This window comes from Ambystoma mexicanum, chromosome 6p (genome assembly GCF_040938575.1).
Source record: "Ambystoma mexicanum isolate Mex_15411 chromosome 6p, UKY_AmexF1_1, whole genome shotgun sequence".
In the NCBI taxonomy this organism is placed as follows: Eukaryota; Metazoa; Chordata; class Amphibia; order Caudata; family Ambystomatidae; genus Ambystoma; species Ambystoma mexicanum.
In genome coordinates, this window is record NC_090935.1 from 1,380,354,286 (window position 1) to 1,380,373,991 (window position 19,706).

At 48.4% G+C, this 19,706-nt stretch overlaps 1 protein-coding gene across 2 annotated transcripts in view; it reads right to left on the bottom strand.

The window, feature by feature from the left end:
• The window catches only part of LOC138510440 (phospholipid-transporting ATPase ABCA1-like), a 2,356,352-nt gene that overhangs the window by 1,796,908 nt on the left and 539,738 nt on the right, over positions 1-19,706 (bottom strand). For both annotated transcript variants that reach the window (XM_069626098.1, XM_069626099.1), the window contains exon 7: positions 5,544-5,741. In XM_069626098.1, coding sequence (XP_069482199.1) covers positions 5,544-5,741 — 198 coding nt within the window. The remainder of the gene's footprint in view (positions 1-5,543; positions 5,742-19,706) is intronic.

Consider the following 19,706-nt stretch of genomic DNA (forward strand, 5'->3'; position numbering starts at 1 on the left):
CCATGCTAGAGAGTGTTCCCTTAACCTTTAGACTTAGGGCCTCATCACAAGTCTGGCAGTAACCCTTAAATGCGGCGGTAGCGCTATTACTGCCGCATTTAAGGGTCCGCCAGATCATGGCTTTGACGGATTTGCCCCCAGCTCTGAGCTGGGGGAAAAACCGTGACGAATTTGCCGATTTTCGGCATGATTACCGGCGGTTGGAAATCCGCCGGTGGTTATAGCGCAAATTTTCCCCATTGGGCCCAATGGGGAATGAGGAATTCCCGAATGGGCCCAATGGGGAATGGGCAATAACACTTCCGCCAAACCCGTGATCTGGCGCTAATAGCGCTGGGGGGTTTGTCGGTGGGGCTATTAGCACCGGCGCTAATAGCGCCGGCGTTACCGCCCAAATCGTGATGAGGCCCTAAGTAGGGAATTACTTGGTAGAGTAGGGTAAGCAAGGCTATATTTGAAAACATTTACTTTAATAAAATGTTTTACTTTGAGAAGACTAGAAGCAGCTGCATGCCTTGTATTACTGACCAAAGCTGGTGTCACTACAAGTTCACCCGTTAATCATTATTAGGCCCCACTATACCATAAATCGTGACCATTGCTTGCCCTACGTGTTGGGGATCAGTTGTTTCATTATACGGTACAGATGTACATCATGTGCGACACCTATTTGTTGAGCATCTAAACAATGTGCATTAAGATATTCACCAATGAGTAGCATAGATTCCCCAGTCTCTACATCCACCCTGCTATTATTGCTCCTATAGGATCATGAATACTAGAAGTAAGCATATTGCTCGGGTGAACATATACATTAATTAAAATCATCTTTTTTTCCACTCCTTCTCCGCAAAGCGTAACTTCAACAGCCAAAACATTTAGTTTGTTATCCACAACCTCAATTTCTTTAACAGGAATATCTTTAGCAAGCCCAATTATAAGCCCCCCCACACCCCATAGGTATACCCAAGGTCCCCTTAACAGCAGTGGCTTGAAACAAGCTGTTTCCATCAATCATGACTTCTTGTGTGAGCCAAATTTCTTGCAGAAAATATATATATCATACTTATACAGTAAATTAAGGCCTTTAGTTGCGAATGAGAAGTGACTGTTGCCACTTGTATTCCATGACAAAAGCTGTAACAATCAAGGACGGGCAATCAATTAACTAGCAGGAATCCAATGAGCCAGATCCACTCCTGCGGACCAGTGTCGGTCTTATTCTCACCATTCTCAGATACAACCATCCTTCCCCGACCAGTGGTAGGAATAGTCAATCCAGCCCTTCCAAATCAGGCATCATGTTTGACTCTTTGAGGGGTGGGGGGAGCCTGGATGGTGGTATTTTTATGTTGAGGTCAACCTTGATGCCCATTCATGTTATCCCGCCCAATAGTTGTATATATCCGTGAGGGTACAGGCTTTGTTACTTCGATATCATATCCCATCTACAACAGGGGTGATGAATCCTGGCAAACTAAATTGACTGTATCTTGAGAGTAACAGTGAGCAATCAAAGTCGGGACTTTAGCACCTTCTACTCGTTCCAGGCAGTCAATGCCACTAGACACGAGTACATGCAACTGAGGAATGGCGTTTAGTACTTGTAATATAGAGAACCTGTTTAGGCACTCATCTATGTAGCTAGGGAACATGTTACAGGTGGTGAATATTTGCTGGTCCGATTCATCAGACTGTCACTTCTTTCAGAGACCACATTCCCTACTGGATGAGCAGCAGCATATTTTTTCAATACGTGCTCTACAGGCATCGGGGTTGACCCCTCACCCATGTTGAAAGATAGATCTTCGGCACCGACTGTGTCGTAAGGGATCTCAATATCCACTGCTCTGTTTTCGTTGTTGTTCAGCGTTTTTACTAACATGCTTGTTAGCACCCATTCTTTAGCTCTTTTTTGTTTTTTATTAACACGTTTACAGCCTTTTTAGAAGGGACATGGTAGGTTGCATCAAAGTCATTCAAGTCTTTATTTATCACGGCAGCGGCTTTATGAGACTGGTCAGTTTGAACTTTTAGGACGGCATGCCTCTTGAGACATCTTCTCTCTTTCCAAGACAAATATCTACTGTTAGCAGTGTCATGGGAGATTTCTAAATTAATCGGATCCTGCACATTAATTTCATCATCAGCGTGATCCAGCTGCTGGACCAGAACTCTCCCCCTCCTCGCCTTCAGTCAGTAACATCTTATCCACACAGTCAGGCTTACTTTTTCCAGGGATATGTACATATTTTCAATCCTCATGATGGCTGCCCCCTGCATGCATATATTTTCATATATTCTGCTGCATAGTCTTAGCAGACTTGTAATGGCAAACTGCATTGTGTCTATTGAGGTACTATCTACATGAATGCTATCTCTGAGTTCTGATTTTATTTTGTCATTCGACTTATCAGCAAACAACGTCGGGGAGGAAGAAAGTCAGGTTGAAGGGAGTTCTATATCCTGGGTGGCTACATCCACTACTATCGGCTCTTGTCCAGAAGCTTCTAATGCGCTGACTTGGGACTGTATATCAATGTCTTTTTGTAGGGAAAATCACTGTTCTAATAAAGAGTTATTATTATCAATCTCCAGCGATTTTGACTCATTACTTTCACTTCCTCGTGGATCCTCCACCGGAATACTCTCCACAGGTCTTACTTCAAAAAAGTTGATTGTTTTGCCTCTGTAAGCAATGTTATTTCTCTCTGCCTGTTTGTCTGCGCCCTTCAGTCTTTTGGTATCACAGTGACCGGGTTTATTTTCCTTGCCTTTAAGCCCCAGAGAAGATTATTAAGTCTGGCCTTTCCATGCAGGGGCATTGTGAGGTTTTCAGCGCACTACGCCTGTAGACTTATCCTTATGAAACACAGCAATATCTTGTTCACAGTTGGATCAATTAAACATAAAGCGACACTTACTTCTCAAGTACCAGGCGTATTATTCGCTGCCCTTGCCTCACCGCCAAACTGCAAAACTGTAAAGCACTTGAAACCGCACTTGCTAAACATGCGTGCGCATGTGAAGATGCAAGTGTTTTGAATCCTTCAGGCAACAGCAGTGATGACCGATACCATAAGCAAGGCCAATAGAAACCAGATGATCTTATAAGCAGGATTAGCGAGAGTTCTGCCAAATGGTAAAGCACTTGAAACTGCACCTGCTCAACGCACGACACAAGTGCTTTTGTATACTTCAGGAAGCAGCAGTGAGGACCGATACCATAGGCAGGACAAATAGTATCCAAATAAATAATGAGCAGGAAATAGCGAGAGTTCTGCTAAACTGTAAAGCACTTGAAACCACACTTGCTAAACGCATAGTAGGATATCACTCTGCCACCATATGTGAGAGGATATAGTTAAATCAGTGGAGGAGAACAAGAATTGTAGAATTCAGAGGTTAATACTACTGTGAAGCTAATTTATGCTATGATACACTTGATTAATTAATATGAACGTTCTCCAACCCTACCTATTTCGACAGGATAGACATAGATGTGGCAATAGATGTGTCAATGCTATTACCCTGTCTCCCTAGCACCAGATGAACTCTGAAATGACATGCCATGAAAAATTGATTCACAGTTTTTCTTGACTTGTGTCTCGCATTCGTTGCTGACGCTGATAGGACACTGCCACCAGGTCCTGACAGTCGAAACGACATGCAACTGATTTTTTTCAAGGGTCTGCAATAAACCCCCTTCTGTTTAGCACGAGTTTGGGTTTAGCAGGCAACTGCAGTAATAATATACTTTGCATGGGTAGTAGTTTTTGCTAGTAGTGGGGGAGTCATTTGCTAACTGTACATTATTTCTCTATGCAACTGGATGTGAAAGGGCACTTCCTTGCATATCTGTTATTTTTGCATGCATAGATGGGAGCAGCAGCAAACATATATCTAAACATATAATTCTCTAAATGGAGGTCATTGATTCAGATATGAAACCTATGAGCTGGCAGTCCAACCTAGGAAGAAGCTACCAACTCACACCTCAAATGTATGCTATAGCTTTTAACTCTTACTTTAAACTGCATCTCCTTCATAAGATCATGCCTTACCTCAGAATGGATCATAAGATGGCATCGCCCAGACCTTCTCCAACATTGATTACTGCAACTTGATTCACTTGGGCCTGATCACATTCCAAACCGACTAATTAAAGCTCCTTCAGACACATGCAGCTGGGTAGATTTCTGCTCTTAACCCTCGTGACCATACCTCCCCAGCCCTCTTCCCTCAATGCTCCCAATTTCAGAAACCTCTGTCTGGCACACTGATGCCTACACACCACAAGGGGTAGAGCAACCTCGGAACATTTATTTCACCATAAACCCAGGCCATCAATTTGTGATCCCCAGGTGAGAACCTCCTGAGGACTGCCAAATTCCAAAAGCAGCCCCAAGGTGGTAGATTGCCATGCTGCTGTCCCAAAGCTTTTTCGTGACCAACCTAAACATGAATGGATTCAAATGGAATCTGAAAAGGACTGGTTTTCCCTGCTGATTAGAACACCACCAAAGGGACCACAGCGCCTTCCCTGATCCTTCTCACCCACTAGCACTCTGTCCTCTCTGCTGCTTTTGACTGCATCAGTTTGTACCTATTTGCTTTCTACTTTGATTGAGTACGCTTCCCATGTGTGCATTTCCTTCACTTGGAAACAATGTATATTGTAATACGGCATGCAACAAAGCCTCTTAAAATAAAATAAAAATGTTCAAATGAGGAATGAGCTAAGATCCCACATAGCTTTTTAGAATTTAGGGAAAGGGCTGATTGCGGTATGAAAATTGAAGTATGCCAGTCCATCGCATATTCAGATTATGTCACTTCATTTTAAACACAATAGGCCTCATTACGAGTATGGAGGTAGCTTTTAGTGGCATGGCTACCCCCATACCGGGTACCGGGTCCGGATCCGGGTTCCAGAAATAGGAAATTACCGGGCCATTCCAACCTTGGAGGCCCGGTAATTCCCTTTCCTGGAACCGGGACTCGGCACATCCTCATTCCCATTTGAACCCCCACAGGTTCAACGGGCCCCATAGGCCCGTTAATGACGGGCCCGTTGTTAGCATCCTGGTCTGCTCGTGGGTCCCCCTAAGGACGCCTGGATTTACAAGACGTCCTTTGCGGGACCCGCGAGCAGACCTCGTAAAGAGGCGGTAGAGGGATAACGTGGCCGGCAGCTATACCAGCGCCATTATCCCTCTACCACCTTCCTCGTAATGAGGCCCAATGTATCTTAAAAAAAAAGTATTGTGTCGCTGTACTGGTAACAGGACTTCTCCGAAATGGCAGTATTAATTGAGGGCACATTATCTCACATAATACAGATATGAATAAAAAAACTTCATATTATATATTCTGTTCTGAATTGGCCCTTGGATGATTCTGACTCTAGTTATTGTAAACCACGTTTCCATGTCATAGTGGAAGAAGCAGTTTTCTTTAGCTGTACGTGGCATGATGGTTAGCATAAAAACAATACATAAGGGCAGTCATTTGCAACTACACGCCACGAATGACATACTCACCACCATAAGAAGCTTTAATGCGTCTATATTACTCAGGAAAGCATTAGCAGCCATCTTGGTTTTCTCTAACGGAAGTGAACAACTGAGGTTTTGAAATGCATCCTGGTCTTTCGATGAGTTGAATGTGACGTAGCTCAGGAGTTCTGATGTGTTGCAGACAATGTCTTTGAATGACATGTTGTTTGAAGACACCATGACCTGCTCAAGAAAAGACAAAGGTTAGTTTCTGCAACATATGCCTTGCTGAGCCGTGGTTGTTGGATCCAGTGACCAGCCATTCTGTAAGTAGTAACTCATTAATATGTAACTTTGAATACAAATAGAATAGAAAGTAATGGATAGTGTATTTTTTTTAAATTCAAGTATATTGAGATATGAAAGTCACTAGTGTATGGACAATGAGCACTCATGGGCGCACACATTTGTTTACTCCCAGCTACTGAGACTGTTTCTGAATTTCCTCATAGGATCAGGGTGTCAATTTGGATCATCAGCGATGTTTCCTTCGCTATGTACAAGTTGATGACTGACCTCGAAAGCAGATATGGGATTCTGCTGTGCCTTCCTTTTAGCAACCATATGTGACTTAAAAACCCAACCATATCCGTCTTGTACAAGTCCAAGGTTATGAATATTTCGAGGTCAGGAAGGTTTGAGTGAGGATTAGACATCTGCGTTGAGTGGATCATTAGACACATGAAATAACTCCAAACATCTACATGGTTTGTCCCTTTGGTCAAATGGAGATGAAGCGGGAGTAGTATACAGACTAAACCTACGCTTCCTTTTTTATGGCTTGCACATGCGTGCCAATTGCATTGCCACTAGGTGATCTGTTTTTACGTTACTAAATGTGGCTGAAAGTCCTGTTACAGCCCTTCCACATCATTTTCCGTTGATCTGCCTGCATGACTGAGTTCATCCGGAAGCTGGCATGCGTTATCGAAGTCTGAAAGCACAGCTCTTGCTGATGTGACAAATAAACTTGAAGTTAGAGAAGGAATTAGTGTAACAATTTGTGGAAAATACAGGCCAAATGCAGGGGCACTGGCTGTTATCAAAGGTTTGAATCCATGTGATGTGAATGCTTTTAATATCCCTAACATTCAGCTATTGCTGGTGAGGGCCTTCCATCATGGCCACCCTGCACACCCACACAGCCAGCTGATCCCTGCTTCCTGTGGGGGTTCCGCATGATTGGCTGGCCATTTGCTCATTTTGGCTGCAGACCTGAGAGCCAGCAGGCGAACGCCGCCCCCTCAAAAGGCCACCTAAAAGCATCTTCACTACCCCTGTCTGGCCCTGTCTGGAGCTGGAGGGAACCCACTTGCCTTTGTCATTGCACTATCATCCTGCGCCTGAGCCGCCGGATAGCCCGGTAAGTGTCACCCCCTCTGCATTCCTCCTCTATGGGCTGTACAGGCTCTCCTACGGGTGCCCGATTCTCCATCTGCACTATGCCTTGCCTTCCGCAGCAGGCCTGGGCCACAATCTTCAATCCCTCTACACCTTGCTGGCACACGTTACAATAGCTTTCTCCCCCCCCCCCTTGCATTGCCTCTCTGGTCCTCCACGGCTGGGACTGCTCATTGCTACAGGCCGTGTGGTTTATTTCCGGTGTCTTCTGACTCTTCTCTACCTCTATGCTGTGTGTCCTACATCACATAAACGCTCTCCTGAACGTGCACATCTTCACCACCGTCTTCTCCCATTCCATCGTTTCACTGTCGTGACTGCCATCTCAAGGTGCCCTGCAATCTCTGAACTTTGGGGATGCTTTTCAATGATACTACTGACCATAGCGTGTTGACTATGTGTATATCTGTTTCTCAGTTTCAGAATTTACCACTCAAATCTACACCATGCCTTTTGCCTGCATGTGAAATAATCAATTTTAGCTGCTGTGATCTCTGTTGCATTACCTAAAATTGCTGCATTTTACATATTTGTGGGAAATTCGGAACTAGCTTCTGTGGTCTCTATTATATTCCCAACACTGCTGCATTTACATAATTTTGGGATATTCGAATCTAGCTGCTGTGTTCTCTGTTGCATTACATAGAATTGCTCAATTTTACAAATTTGGCTGGACATTTTTGAAACCTGACAAGTTTTCAAACCTAGCACTTCAACTGCATTTCTTAAATCTTTAATATGGGCATTCTGTTACTTCTTGTGACAGTATTATAAAGTAGGCCTTTGACCTGACTCCCCATATCTCATTCTGGTTGTGTTATTACTGCTTGCCATAACTTAGCCCTTTCTCCTGACTTACTGTACTTCTGTTTAATCTCCCCTGTATTGGCTGTTAAGTGGCCTGGTGGACTCATCTTGCACAGTGCTGTCCCTCTTCCTGAACCACTCACTCCCCCATACACACAGGGCTCTGTGTCTCCCTTGTCTACTCTAACTGTTACTATTTCACCTATCCTACCTCACTCTCAAAGTCTGGAAGGAAAAAGTTTAAGAAAGCGCTCCTGGCCTTAAACCCATGCCTCACCATTGCTGATACCTATGTCAATGTTTCCTCCAGACAAACGATCACTGACATTCTCTTCACTGTTTCTTCTCCCGACCTATGGACTCTCCATATGGTCTCTATCATATCCTCTCTTCCCCCCTCGCCCATTAATGGTGGAACCAGATGGGAAGTTCTCTTGGCATACTTCTCATCATCTTGGTGCATCATCAATGTCTACCAGAATGGCACTATCATGGCCCAGAGCTTTCAGCTCAACCTCCTCCTTCTGGATCAGCATCTCTCATCTCTCATTAACTTCCTCCCCTCTCCTGTCACTCCTCTGACTGCCACCCCTCTGACCTCTCTGCACCCTCTGACAGGTGTACCACATCCCTGCACCTCACATCGGAAGACCTCTAAAGAGGGCAACCAGCTTCACTTAGCTACCCGGAATTCCCACTCTGCTGTTAAACACTCCTCTGACATCACCTCCTTGAAGACTTTGACCTTGACACCCTTGCTCTCACCAAGACATGGTTCAATGCCAGATCTTTCACTGATTTTGACACTCTCATTCCAGAGGGCTACAAAATCGTCTCTAAGCCTAGGACTAACCCGACTGGAGGTGGAGTGTCCCTTATCTTCCCTGAATGGGTCCCTGCTGCTACCACTCCCACTCAATCTTACTCTTCCTTTGAATGCCTAATCTGTATGCTGGGTGACTCTCCCACCCTCTCCATCACTCTCACCTCTATCTATAGGCCCCCTGGACTTACCCCCCTTTTCCTCTCTGAATGGGCTGACCTCTCCTCCTCTCTCCTGACCTCCTCCCCAAACCTCTCTTCCTTGGTGACTTTAATAATCATCTAGGCACCCCAGATGCGTCCACTGCGCCTTTTCGTAACCTCTGCAACTCTCTTTCCCTCAGTAGTCTTCCCTCTGGCACAACCCACTCTGCTGGAAACACCTTGGATGCGCTCATCTCAGCCGACATCACTCTCTCCAACCCTCTAACTACCCCTCTTGCCTGGTCTGGCCCCTCCCTCCTCTCCTCCCATCTGGAGCTCCCTTGCCCCCGGTGAAGTCTCTGCCCACGCTGTCAGTCTCGTTCTTCATCATTCGACAGATGAAGCGTGCTGTGTTTGTGCCATTCATTACCCCACTCACCCCTGCTATTGACTCTCATTCTGACTTAGCACTTGCTAACCTCCATCTCTCCATCTCCAACACTCTGCATGAAGCCTGCCTCCAAGTGCAACTCTTGTTATGACTCCGGCTTGGCAGCTCTAAACCGCAAGTGCAGAGCAGCTGAGTGGAAGTGGCAGGTCTCAAGTGCATCCTCTGAGAAATTGGCCTGCCGCCTGCTCCAAAGGCAATATTGACTCTCCATCCACCTGAAGAAATGGGCTCATGTCCAAGCCTGCATTTCTGGGCCCACCAACAACACGGCTGAACTCTTCAAAATCTGCAAGGAACTTCCCAATCCTACTGCCATCTCCTCTTATCCCCTTCCCTCCCAGGCCCTCTGCATTGCACTGGCCTCCCACTTCTCCACCAAAACCCAGGACATCCTACCCTCACTCTCCTCTAATCCCCTGCCCACCCTCTTCCGCTCTTACCTACCTTGGACCCCCTTTCGCCCTCCTCCATACCCTCCTCCTTCTCCTCCATCACACCTAATTCGGTATTTAGAATAATCCGCTCTATGAAAGTCTCCTCCAAACAGGTGCTCCCCTGCTCTTGCAGAACTATCAAGGACATCAGGTGCTCCCATCCATTAGCTGACTTCTGTAACCATTCCTTTGCCACTGGCTCTTTCCCACAACCCCCTAAAGCACTCCCTTGTGCACCATCTCCTAAAGAACATGTCTGCAGATCCTTCCTGCCTCGCTAACTATCGCCCTATCTCTGTCACCCCTCTCCTAGGTAAACTCCTGGAGAAGCTGGTCATCCCCCAACTGATCCACCATACCACATCAGATGGCTGTCTCCATGACCACCAGTCTGGCTTCAGAGCATCCAGAGGCATAGAAACTGCTCCCCTGAACACCCTTGAGGAACTGCTCTCAGATCTTGACACCAAAACTCTCTCCCTTCTGATCCATCTTGATCTTTCCTCTGCCTTTGATACGATAAATCATGCCATCCTCATAAATCGGCTTAGTGATACCCTAGGCATCATGGACCGGGCACTGGCCTGGCTGACCTTCTTCCTTTCTAACTGACCTCCCAAGTGCAACTAGGCCCTTTCCTCCCTGCCACCTCACTCTCCACCAGTTGCCTCCCTCATGGCTCTATGCTAACACCATGGCTTTTCAATTTGTATCTTGCCCCTCTGGCCCACTTGATCTCCACCTTCTCTACTCACTTCCAGTGTTATAAAGGTGACACACAACTCTCCATTTAAACTCCCCTCCTCTACCTCCTCTTCTTCCTTTCTCCTACCAGACTGTGTGATTGCTATTCAGGCATGGTGCTCTGCTAATGATCTCTGCGTTAATACCAGTAAGACCGAGATCCTTCTCATTGGGGCGCCTGCCCCCTGCTTCACTCCCACTCTCTGGCTGCCCTCCTTGGGCCGCCTCCCCGCAGCATCTTGTGAGGCTAAAAACCTTGGGGTCATCTTGAACTCCTCTCTCCCCTTCCCCCCTCACATCATGGACCTTGCCAAGAAGTCCAACTTTCAGCTACACCTCCTCTGTGGCATTTTTTCTTTCCTCACCTTTCCCCAGAAGCTCAATGTCTTCAGAGCATTGGTTCTTTCTATGCTGGACTCCTGCAACAGCACTGCCTCTGCCCCTTTCCTCCCGTCGCCCTATTCAATTGATCCAAAATAGATCTGCGAGACTTGTCCTTGGCATCAAGCCCAGAAACCGTATCTCCCCAGCTGTAATATCTCTCCACTGGCTCCCGGTGGCTGCAGGATCAAATTAAAGACCCTCTCCATCATACACAAGGCTTTCTGGGGCCTGAGATCCCTCGACATCCAACTATCTCTCCCTAAATTCCTCCCTGCCAGGGTCCTTCGGTCTTCTACCTCCAACTTTCTGCAGATCAGATGTTTCTCCAAGCAGAGAGTAGGAGGTAGATCACTTTCCCCGGCAGTAGCTTCTCTCTGGAATGGCCGTCCTGCCTCTCTCTGACTTCAGCCTGATCTCCTTAAGTTCCAGAAACGTTGCAAGACTTTCCTTTTCTCTTCCTCCGTCTCCCCCCATACCCAGCTAATGTCCCCCTGCCACTATGACTGGCACCTGATCCCTTATGCGCCTCACAGGGACCAGTCCCTCCTCGTCCAGTCTACCCCAGGACCTCTTTACCAGCTCTTGCCCTCGGGCACCCTTCGCGGACTAGCCATTCCCATAGAGTCCAACAGGACTGGTCTGCCTACCATGGTCGCTGCACCCGGCAGGGTCAGACCTGTCAGGCACAGAGGCTCCGGCAGGCAGACTCGAAATGTGACAGTCCAGAAACAAGGGTGCCGGCAAGCTTACTCGCTCCCTTGTTTCTGGACCGCCACACTCTTCGTGAGGCCCATAGTGTCTTACTATATGGCTATAGGGGTAGGCATGTATGTTGTCCGATATGCCCTGCTGCTCGCTTACATATTCTATGAAAAAGTCAATATTTACCTTTGTTGCTAATTCAACAGGGGCCCTTTCAATATCATATATCTCGAGGGCCTTATTTACCTTAGCTTTATATACAGAGTAAATTGTTTGTGTATTGACAGTCCCCAATAGAGCATGCCATTGCTCAACAGTGTAGCAAATCCTGCCCTGACAACAATTGCTCATTTTGTCCGCCATATTCATGCAAGTTTCAGCTAGCCTCTAAACAATCATGCCCAGATACATCCCAAGAGGTTTCCTAAACAATAACAGACCTATTTCTATCGCTAGGGTCTCAGTACTGATCACATGATATTCTATGATTCATTATCAGAGAAGAGTTGAGCCTTGTATGGGAGCAGCAGATATTGCAATAAAATATGAGAAAATATGAGAAAGACATCAACACAAGTCGATGCCTCCTGTGAGGGTTTGAACCAGCTGTGGAGTCACTGCGAACAAGATTAATGTTTCATACATGAAACTCGTTTGAAGTAATCCATTTTACACTGCCAACCCTGACTAACAAATAATGTTTTATTTTTTTTAAATAATTTTTATTTTATTTCACACAGGTACAGCATATATTCAATCATTATCAAGTCACACATCTTACATGTTATCGACTAACAAATAATTTTTAAATGAAAAGAAAAAGTAAAGCACTGGCAGAGAGGTTCCAACACAGCTCACAAGGTTACTCCTTTTCTCGAAGGAAAGTTTCCAGTCCACAACACTAAAAATGCTCGGCATTTGAAGTGCGTTCAAGCACATACATGTTTATATGAAGCACATCACATTACTTTCTAATGAGCAAACCTACGGGTTTTTTTTATTCTGAACTACTCTCATCAAATCTGTTTAAAACAGAATTGCACATTCCAAGCACACGTGGTTTCTTATGTCATGTGAGTTCACAACACAATTTTTAAAAATTCAAGCAGTGCCGGACAGAATCAAACTCAGCCCTTTTAAATGCTTTCTTTTTCAGAAGTTGAGTGCTGATTGCCCCATCCTCTACACTACCAATGCTTTGATTCTGAATCACATACACAAACTATTAGCTTAAGAAAATTGTACAATATTTGATGTGCCAGGCATGGAATTCAGGGCCTGCATAGCTGGATAGTAAATAATGTGACATGCTGGACATGGCTAAATATGGCACAGAGGTATTAGGGGTTTTATCTAATTACAAACTATAGAGAGTTCAGAGATGCCTTAAGTTTAAATTCAGAAAAATATATAAATGTGTGGAGGTGGCTACTATACACTGGCCCTCATTACGACCCTTGCGGAATTCGGAAAACGATGGCGGAAATGCAATACCGCCATCGAATAGCGCTCGGTGCGACTATGACCCGTCACCGCAAAGTACGAAGCCATTAGCGACACCGTAGTGAACGCCAACGCTAACTGCACCAAGCACGCGCGCGCGCGCCATGCCAAACCGCAAACACCACCATGGCGCAAGGGTACGCCAATTCCGACCCTTGCGGACATGTACCTAACGCCATCAAGCATGGCGGAATGTACCATTCCGCCATGGTGAGAAGTACGGCATCGCGAATCAACCGTAAACGGCCCCACTGAGTGCCTGTACACCGCTCCCTGCCCACAAAGTACAACTCCCCGTAGGTGCAATGAAGTCACAATGCAACCATTGAAATGTACAAGTCACCCATGCATGCCAACGAACAAATGAAACACAACAGGGGCCAATGGGAGCTGCAGGGCACAGATGGCACGAATACAGAAGCCATCCCAATGGACATGACCACAGTCCCCCACCAAGAAACGCACGCAAACACAGGCACCTGTGACCAGCAATATTCCGAGAATCACATCATTCCACCAGTCCACCTGGCTGACCGGCATCTGTTACACAAAACCCAATCCCCCGCCCCTGAGCATGACAACATTCAAACTGTCATATTGGCAGCCCCCATCCCTGACCTCACGGGCTTCGTAGGCAAACGCGCCCAGTACAGTATCACGCAACTAAACTCCGAAGCTGGAACCCAATGCAGATCTCCTCACAATACATCGCCCCCCAAATAGGCATATGCCACATCACTTGCAAAGAAAAACGCTACACGGGCCAAAACAGAATAGAAATTTAATGCACATCAAAATCACCAAGCCCATACAGCCATCAGGCCATGAACTCCAAAACACTTTTCACCATTGTGGGCTGCATCCGCAAGAAATGACCAGCCACTACTTGTGTGACGCCCTGTTCACTCATGGTACACAGAGCCACATTCACGTACGAAAAGGCAACATGGAAGCGCACAGAACCGCAGGGCCGTCCCAATGGGGAGGCACTAGTCCAGCTGAAAGGCCGAAATGTTGCTCCGAGCCACCAGTACTGCGTAAGGGCATGTGGCCCATTGGCGATCGTCCCATAAGATCGTAATGCTGCTCCACTGATTAACACGAAGCAGCAGGTGTCGGGAGTAAAACCCATCTGCAGGAGTGGCATACAGATGGCAGTGGCAAAAGGGGAGGAGAAACCTGTCAACCAAAAGTAAAGAAAAAGAACAGAATGGCCATCAGAACTACATTCGAACAACTCACTTCAATGATCACACTAAATCCACAGCCATATGCATGCTAGCCCACTCCAAAGGATCATCACCACCCCAAAACCACTTGCGACTCATAACCATCTATATCGAGGTGCAAACACCATCACAAACGAGTGTACCTGTGCATGCGTCTGTCAAAACAGAATCCATCAGATGGGAATGTTAACGTGCATGGACACAAGTGTCTGAGGGCGCGTCGAGACAGGGAGGGCTCAACAAGGCCAGATAGACGATGGTCCCACTATGGCAGCCCTGCATCACATAGCGTAGGGGAGGCGGATAGATCCCAAGAAGCCCTGTACATGGCAAACTCTGTATCAAATCACCTGCCCATGCATCCATTCATCATTCCCTCATCCCGGGATTAAAACGCCTGAATATTTACTCACATAACATTAGAAATATCCATTGAGTCTGTGCGTTATGCAGCCTGCAAAATCCACAGTGCCCCAGCCCGTAATTCCAGTGTAGTGAAGTAACATGTATTTGGGAACGTCCGGCCTCATCGCCCACGTCGCTAATGCGCATCCCAAACTATTCATATCAATCATTGCATCCTCGCCATGGCCCCTGTCTCAAGGACATTGAACAATAGTACGTTATATTTGCAGTCAGACCTGTGGGCATTTCCTCGCCGCTAGCTGAAAACCGAAAGCGCCGCCCTTCGAATTCCTCATTTGCAACATCACGTCGAAGAGGCATCTGTGGCCGTTTGAAATCACTAATTATTCCATCGAGTGCGGCTGTGTGTGAAAATGGCAACTGCCTTCACCCACAAATGGGACGCCCCGCCCGTCGTTGCAACTCGGCACAGTGATGCATGAGGGCCCACCGTTACTCGAGTACTACGTTCCACTGACCCTTCACAAGTCTGTTCGCGACTGCACAGATAGTATGTGAAACTATGGGACCACAGCAGAATGAACATATCAACCAATGTTACACGGCCATCGGGTACAAATACATGATTGCAATAGCAAGATGCCATTCCCCGAATTGCAGCGTTGTGCGCGGGACGTGCTCGGCCAAAGGGGAGAGCAGTTTGCACAGGTGGAATTAATCACCACAGGTGGAGGCCATACAGCCTGAAAACACATAAATTGCACAGCCAGTCTCCTCCCACAACCACACCGAAATGCTACCGGCAGGACTCGCGATGTTGGCCCTGGGGGACCTGATAGCACTGCAAGTACTCCAACTCCAAGAAGAAGACGAACACCAACTACAACCGGCCGCACGGAGGAGACGCAGGAGGAGGAGTAGGCCAAGGCAGGGCCAGCAAGGGCCGCCAGCACAGCCACTACCACCACGCAGGCAGCCCGCAATCCCACGCCTCTGAGCACATCCGTTCAACCTCACTGATGAGCAGATCCACACCCTCTACCGTCTGGACCGGGACACCATAGCCGCCATTGTGGACATGACACAGGCTGACCTTGTCAGCATGATAGATAGCCCAACCGCCATCCCACCCCTACTGAAGGTGGTGTCTGTACTCCACTTCCTGGCCACAGGCACCTACCAGCACACAGTCGGACAGTTGCATGGCATTTCTCAGCCACTGTTCTCACGGACACTATTGCAAGTGCTCGATGCCCTCCTGCAGCACGCAGACGACTACATCTCTCTACCACGCTCGGAGCAGGAAATTACCAACACAAAAGTGGGATTCCATGCACTTGCCGGCATACCGGGTTGCATTGGTGCCATCGACTGCACCCATGTGGAATTGGTCGTCCCACATGCCAGGGAGGCCCAGTACCGCAACCGAAAACAATTTCATTCCCTGAATGTACAAATGGTGTGTGACTCCAACAGGATCATTACACATTGTTGTGCCCGATTCCCTGGATCAACCCATGATTCTATGGTCTTGAGGAACTCTACAATACCACGCTACATGGAGCGACACGCAGGGAACAGATCCTGGCTACTCGGTGAGTCTCATTACATGCATGATTATGTGGGGTATGTGATTTGGCAATGACCTGGCAGGAAGGGGGGGGGGTGCGTACGTAGCAATGGCATTCCACACCATACGTTTCTCGTCCACATACAGGTGATGCTGGGTATCCACTGAAGAGATGGCTCCTCACACCAGTCCGGAACCCACGGGACCAGCATGAGGAGGACTACAACCATGCCCACTCACGTACCCGTGTAGTCATTGAACAGGCATTCGGCCTACTGAAGACTCGTTTCCGCTGCCTCAGCAGGTCTGGCGGGGCACTCCTGTACCGCCATGAGAAGGTTGCAAAGATGGTGATGGCATGTGTCATGCTCCACAACATGTGCGTACGTAGAAATGTGCCCATGCCCCCTGACGCAGAACTGCAAGCACCTGATGATGGTCATGATGAGGGTGGGGATGTGGCAGCACCTCATGGAGTCTGCGAGGCACCGGAGGCCCGTGACATTCGTCAGCATCTCATTGATGCATGCTTCTAGCACTCACGCCTGGTGGCTGATACATGGACACGGGACTCGTGGCACTGTGTGTGTCTGGGACATGCACAATATGGACTGTACGCCTATGATGGCCTAGTACACAAAGATCATTGTCCACACATCTCATTGGTTGATCGTGCATTGTTTATGGCATATGTGATATCATGTTGAACACCCTATCGACCCGCCACCCAAGTGAGCCCAACACACCCCCTCCACCCTCCTACCTCCCCCCCGAACACCAGTGTCCAAAGATGCTCATTGTCAGTGGGCTGTCGCTATTGCAAGCCCCCTCTGCGGGTATCAGGGGCACCCCTGCCTGTGGAGCGCAGGTTCCTCCCAGATTTACGTTGGGGGCTGCCCTGGACGGAACTTGCAACGGATGATGTGTCTGCCTGCTCACATCCATGCATGTCCCTAAGGGTTTGCGAGAGCTCAGTGAGCACACGGCGCACTGCGGCAAGTTCGGCACATACGTCTTTGGACGTCGCATGCAGTTCCCCCCTCAGGCTCTCGGTGCTTCTCTCCATTTGGACTCTCAGGCTCTCGGTGCTACTCTCCATTTGGACTCTCAGGCTCTCGGTGCTACTCTCCATTTGTGCCCTTAGTGTCTCTGTACCTCTCTCCATTTCTGCCCTAAGTGTCTCAGTTGATGTTTCTATGTCTGCCTTAGTGCCCCCACATTCATCGGCATGGTCCTTGAGGAGCGTGGCCAGTTGCTGCTGTTGCACGATTAACTGGTCGAGGGACTGTTGCCTCTGCTGGGCCATGGCCATTTGCGGGGGTGTCACAGAGGGGCTGTTGTCCTCATGTTGCCTTGCCACAGGGCTTGTGGGGGATGGCCAGTCGTCGTCTTGTGGGTGCCCCTGCGTGGTATCCTCATGTTGTACGGGATGGGACAGACAGGGGGATTGGGACAGGTCATGGATGGATCTGACTTCGACATCCCCGTTTTCTGTGTCCGAGCATGCTGCCATCAATGGGGTGTCACCTATGGTGCTGCTGCCACCAGAGGCAGTGCCTTCTGTGGCATCCATTGGGGGGACCTGTGGTGGTGGTGGTGTGGGCATGCTGGCTGCTGGGGTGCCTGTTGATGTTCCCTCCTCTGTGCTGCCACCTGATTTGTGCTGCTGCCGTGTCTTGATGCGTGCAGCTGAGGTGGAGGGTCTCTGGCCGTTGGTCTTGGCCCTCTTTGCAGGTGTGCTGGTAGGGGTGTCCTGAAGCTCGTCGTTTGGATCGGACCCTGTGGTGGAGTAAAGGAGGGCGAGGGTTATTGATGGGTCTGTGGGAATTGGAATGGCATTGTATCACATGCATTGGGGTGGTACCTGAGGGTGATTTGGGTCGGGGCCTTGGAGGTGGTTTCATTTGTGTGTGGAGTGAGGGTGCAGTTGTTTGGCAGCCTGCAGTTAGGGTGTGCCTGCTGCACGTGTAGTGCGTGTTTTAGGGGTTTTTAATTATTTATGTATTTATTGTGGGTTTTAACGTGCGCTATCAGGCCGATGTGTGTGGACGTTCTCCTGGACATGTGTTTCTGTTGCACTATGTGGACGCATGGTACTTCACATGGATGGACTGTGTGGATTTGGCATTGTTTTATTTGGCCCACCTACCTGAATCTTCGGATGTCTGCACTCCTTTCTCCATCCCTCCGACTCCCTCTATGCTCTCCATTCCGATGGTGGAGGCACAGATTTCTTCCCAGGGGGTCAACTTGATGGGTGATTCAGGACCTCCCCCGGTGGCTGTGGCAATGTTGCGGTTGGCAGAGAGTATGCTGCGGATGCGTATCCGCAGGTCGTCCCATCGCTTGCGGCATTGCTGTGGGGTGCGGGGTGCGGTCCCCACCGCACTTACCCGCTGTGCCACCAGAGCCCATATGGCCTTCTTGTTTGCAAGTGCCGTTCTGGTCATTTGCGTGGAGAAGACGACGGCAGCATTCTCCTGGAGGGTCTCTGTTAGCACGGTGAGTTCCTCACGGGAGAAGTGGACCTGCCGCTTGCGGTCGCACGCTTTCTTCGCTACTTTTCCCATTTTTCTTGGTTTCGCTAGGGTGGATGACGGGTTGGGGTGTGTTTCAGGGTAGTGATTTTAGTGGTTGTGTGGTTTTAGTGGTTTTATAGGTGTACGGCGGGATGTTTCCCGTTCCGGGCCCATGTTTTAGCTTCCGTTTCCGTATATTTCCGGTCACCGTACTTTCCGGTAGGCGCACACTGCGGTGACCGCTAAGAGGGGTGGCGGTATTGCACCTAGGGCGCCGTACGGCGGCGGTGTGGGCCGTTTTGGGGTCATTTCCGCCATCGCGGACTTTGCACTTCCGCCATGGCGTGGTGCTCGTGCCCGATGGGTCGGAATGGGCCGCACTTTGCTCCTTCGTGCAATGGCGGAAACGCTATTTACGCTGTGGCGGTCCGGTCAGTCACTTTCCGCCAGGGTCGTAATGAGGGCCACTGTATTGTAATGCATTATAGAACATACTAAGTGTCGGACAAGAACACAAATGTCCAAGACAAGTACTGTACGTGTCTACACTGTTCTTTTCATTGGGGATCAGGACCAAGAGGCAGGGTGGTTCATGAATGGGCTGGATCAGTACGAAGTTGTGGACAGGGTCGAGAAGGCAAATGCACTCTCTAACTTTAACACTTTTAAGAACTTCAATCAGGTAATGTGGGTATCACAGATTATAGATTAACAGGGTCATTCATAGAAATTCGCACAAAAGTGGCGCACGCGACTGGCGCACAGCGTGTCCGTGCGAATGTCTGCGCCAGCCGCGTGCACTAAAATTGATTTCCGCGCACAGCGTATTCATGGATTTTCGCATCCAAAACCAGCCGTGGCGCAGCGTGGCGCAGCGACCCTGCAGCAGCGCCAGTTACGCCCCCAAGAACGCCCTCGCGCAAGGAAAAGTCTTCAAAATCCCCAAATAATCGCAAAGGGCTGCGCTAACCCTGGACCAGTTCACAGGGCTGGCAAACAGCAAACGCCAAGCGGGGAACGTGTATTTCAGTGGTTCGCGGGAAGTTCCACACGCTATTGTCCTGTGTACGTG